Below are 3,052 nucleotides of genomic sequence, written 5' to 3' on the forward strand. Positions count from 1 at the left end.
TGTTTTCACCAAATCACAAAACACTTAACATCCACAATTTCAAAGACAATGTGAGATCACAATATTCCATACAATGTTTTAGAATGTACAGGGGTTGTTGGGAGCGGAGGGGAGACAACCGCGGTAAGTAAGGCTTGTTTGCTTTTCTTTGTTCGGGTGGCCTCGCGCAAAAAAAAAAAAAATTTAAAAAAAAATAAAAATACTGGCCTGGTTAATATAATCCCCCTGGTCTGTTTTCTGTTCAGCAATGCTGGCAGGCAGGCAGGCAGGCTGAAGTGTAGCCGCTATTGCCTCTCCCCAGGTGATAATAACACTCTTTTGTTTTGTTTTTCCCGAACGGGAGGTGGACGCCGGGTTGGTGACAAGTCGTAATCCTTGCGGTGCGGTGCGCTTCGCCTGCGGGGACGGCCTCTTCCTTCTGTTTGCAGGCTGGCCGTTTTTGCGTGGTCGGCTGGCGGCACCTGAGTTTTTTCCCCCCACAGAATCCTCGAAAAAGAGAAGGAGACGGCTTGAATAGTTGACCGGCTGCGTCTCCTCGGCCCCCTAAAGTTTTTCCAAACTTTTGGGGTTGGTGAGTATTTCCCTCGCCAACCGCCACGTTTGTTTGGCGGCGTTTTCCAGGGCGGAGTGAGGCTTGCCTTGGAAGAGGTCTAAGTTGGGCAAGAAATAATGCGGGCACCGCCTGCACTGAAGGCAGGAGATGAGCTGTAGTAAAATCCCGTTGAGGCGGTCGCCCAGGCAAGACTCGTCCCAGTCCGATTCCCGCGGGTGCTTCTCGCACTCGTAGGAAACCAAGGTCTTCATGTGGTAGTTGTTCAGGGGCTGCCCGGGTAGCTCCAGGTGGCGATCCCGCAGCGTTTTGAGGATCGAGAGGCATTTCTTCCGGCAACCGCCCATTTGAAGCCTGTTCTCGGCCTCGGCGAACTGCAAGACCCAGGCGTCGCTCTCGGCCGAGCTCTGCTTGCCCGCCAGCGAGTGGCATTCCTTGGACAGGAGGTTGAAGCCTTCGGCTTTGACCTCAGCCACGCGGTTCGGACCCGGCCAGGGGATGTGGGGCAAGGGCCAGTGGGCAGCGCTTCTGGGCCAGATCCCGGTGCATTTAAACGCCGGCGTGATCTGCACCACGTACCTATCCCGGATCCGCAGCTTCACCTCGCTGGTGTCCGCCACCATTTTCACCACGTCCCGGTAGCTGCATTTGTCCACCGCTTGGGCCACGAGCGTCTGAAAGCGGGAGCGGATTTTGCGGGCCGAGAGGTAACCCGAGGCCGTGATGAACTCCACCCAGAGGGACATGCTCCTCTTGCGCCCGTCGCTCAGCTTGAGCACCGCGCAGCCGGGCAGCGAGCCGTCGTCGACAAAATTGAAAACGCCCATTTGGTTCAGGTAGAGGACCACCTCGAACTCGGTGGGCGAAATGACTTCCAGCCCCTCGTAGCGGTTGTCCATTTCGTTCAAGGAGCTGATGAAGCGGGGCTCCTGCACTTCCACCTCCTTGAGCACGTCCGAGACCACTTTGCAGACTTCTCGGATAGTTTTGGCGATGGCCGCTTTCCTGGCTTGGCATTTCTCGTTGTAGTACTTGTTGAGATGGTAAACCAGCTTGGCCTGGGCTGCGATCATGTTGGGACAGAGATCCGGATTGTAGACCGGAGTCTCGCAGTATGCTGTGGGATCCAATGCGGCTGCTAAGGCTGGAGCCAACTTCAGAGAAGAAGCAGACTCTCTTACGCTCGGAAACGTAACCAGAAGGTTATGAAGAAGGCGCTAGGCGGCGGCGGCGTCTCTGCTCTTTTTCCAGCTCAGATGCTTTTTCTTGCTGCTGCTAGATGGACCGTTTAGTTCTGGACAGATCTCCGATTCTTATCAAACACACATCCTGCTTCGGTGTGCTCCAATGGGTGCCGTTAGACGATCTTTGAGTGAACAGCAAAACGCATGGAAATCTGCTGTTGGGAAAAAAAAAGTTGAAAAAAGTTTGAACAGATTTAGCAAGCCTTCCAATAGTCTGAATTACACCTCTGGTACATCTATTTAGGTGAGCTTCTCTCGGAGTAGCAACCATGGGTGTAGGATGGCTAAATTGCAAAGGAAGTGCCGGTGTTTCTCTCTCTCTCTCTCTCTCAGTGTGTGTATGTATCAGAAGGAGCTAGCTGTTGGTTTGTTATAAGAACCCAGATGCACTCGTGTGGAAATTATAAAGGCAGGGCCAGGCAGGCGGGCGGCCAATCGCCACTGGGCTCGTCACGGCAGCCTCTTTCAGCTCCAGCCCGGTTAATTAATCCCTCTCTTGGCGGTAGAGAGAGAAACACACAAAGTAAAGGTAGGGGGCTGATGGCACAGAACGACCAGCCCAGGCCGCCTACCCATGGGGAAATGGTCGAGAGGGCGCTTAAAGGCGGTGCCGCCAGGAAAAGACTTCGAGGAACTCGAAAGGCGCCGTCAGAGCCGCTTTCTGGCACAAACGGGATTGCAGGGGTCACAAGCCCGCCATCACTCGACCAGCAAACTGAAGAAGAGGTCCGCTGTTGGAGAAAGGGAGCGGGGACCCTCTGCTTTTCTGAACAGGGCTTCTTAGCTGGCGCTGCCTCTGCCTCATAGCCCTTGGAAACCGCCAGGACAGTTTTCCACTGGTCAACCGGCCAGCCTAATGTTAAGAAGTTTCCTACCCTTGACCGCAAATGCCAAGAGAAGGCATCCCTGCTCTTCCAAGCGCAGTTAAATAGCACGAAGAGCGATTTGACGGGTCTTAAATCGATCGGATGCAAATGCTGCCGTCTTAGTTTGCTAAAAACAGGCGAACGAGATAGCCCGTGGACGACCGGGTTTGTCCATTTTTCCGGACTGAGTTTGTGAAGCCACGCGTCTGGTGATCAGCACGATTTGTGTTTGTTAGTGATTTAGGTGTGCACCGTTGTCCTTCTTTGCAAATTGTGTAACAGAGGTACCTGCAAGAGACGCCGAGTGTTCTGGACACACTTGCAAAAAAATAAACGCCTTTTAAATGATCCGAAGTGGGCAGTCTACCCTCGTTTGAATTCGGGATTAAGTA

General features: G+C 53.4%; 1 protein-coding gene across 1 annotated transcript; it reads right to left on the reverse strand.

Moving 5' to 3' along the window:
* Window positions 1-543: 543 nt before the first annotated feature.
* Window positions 544-1,623, reverse strand: MAB21L1 (mab-21 like 1). The gene has a single exon (XM_015816173.1). It carries the CDS (start codon window positions 1,621-1,623, stop codon window positions 544-546), a length of 1,080 nt encoding a protein of 359 aa, XP_015671659.1.
* Between the last annotated feature and the right edge of the window lie 1,429 nt (window positions 1,624-3,052).

Source organism: Protobothrops mucrosquamatus, unplaced genomic scaffold, assembly GCF_001527695.2.
Source record: "Protobothrops mucrosquamatus isolate PMUCROS unplaced genomic scaffold, P.Mucros_1.0 scaffold411, whole genome shotgun sequence".
Taxonomy (NCBI): domain Eukaryota; kingdom Metazoa; phylum Chordata; class Lepidosauria; order Squamata; family Viperidae; genus Protobothrops; species Protobothrops mucrosquamatus.

What these genes read in the sequence shown, in the direction of transcription:
- MAB21L1 (XM_015816173.1), bottom strand. Translation starts at nt 1,623, where the DNA reads ATGATCGCAGCCCAGGCCAAGCTGGTTTACCATCTCAACAAGTACTAC.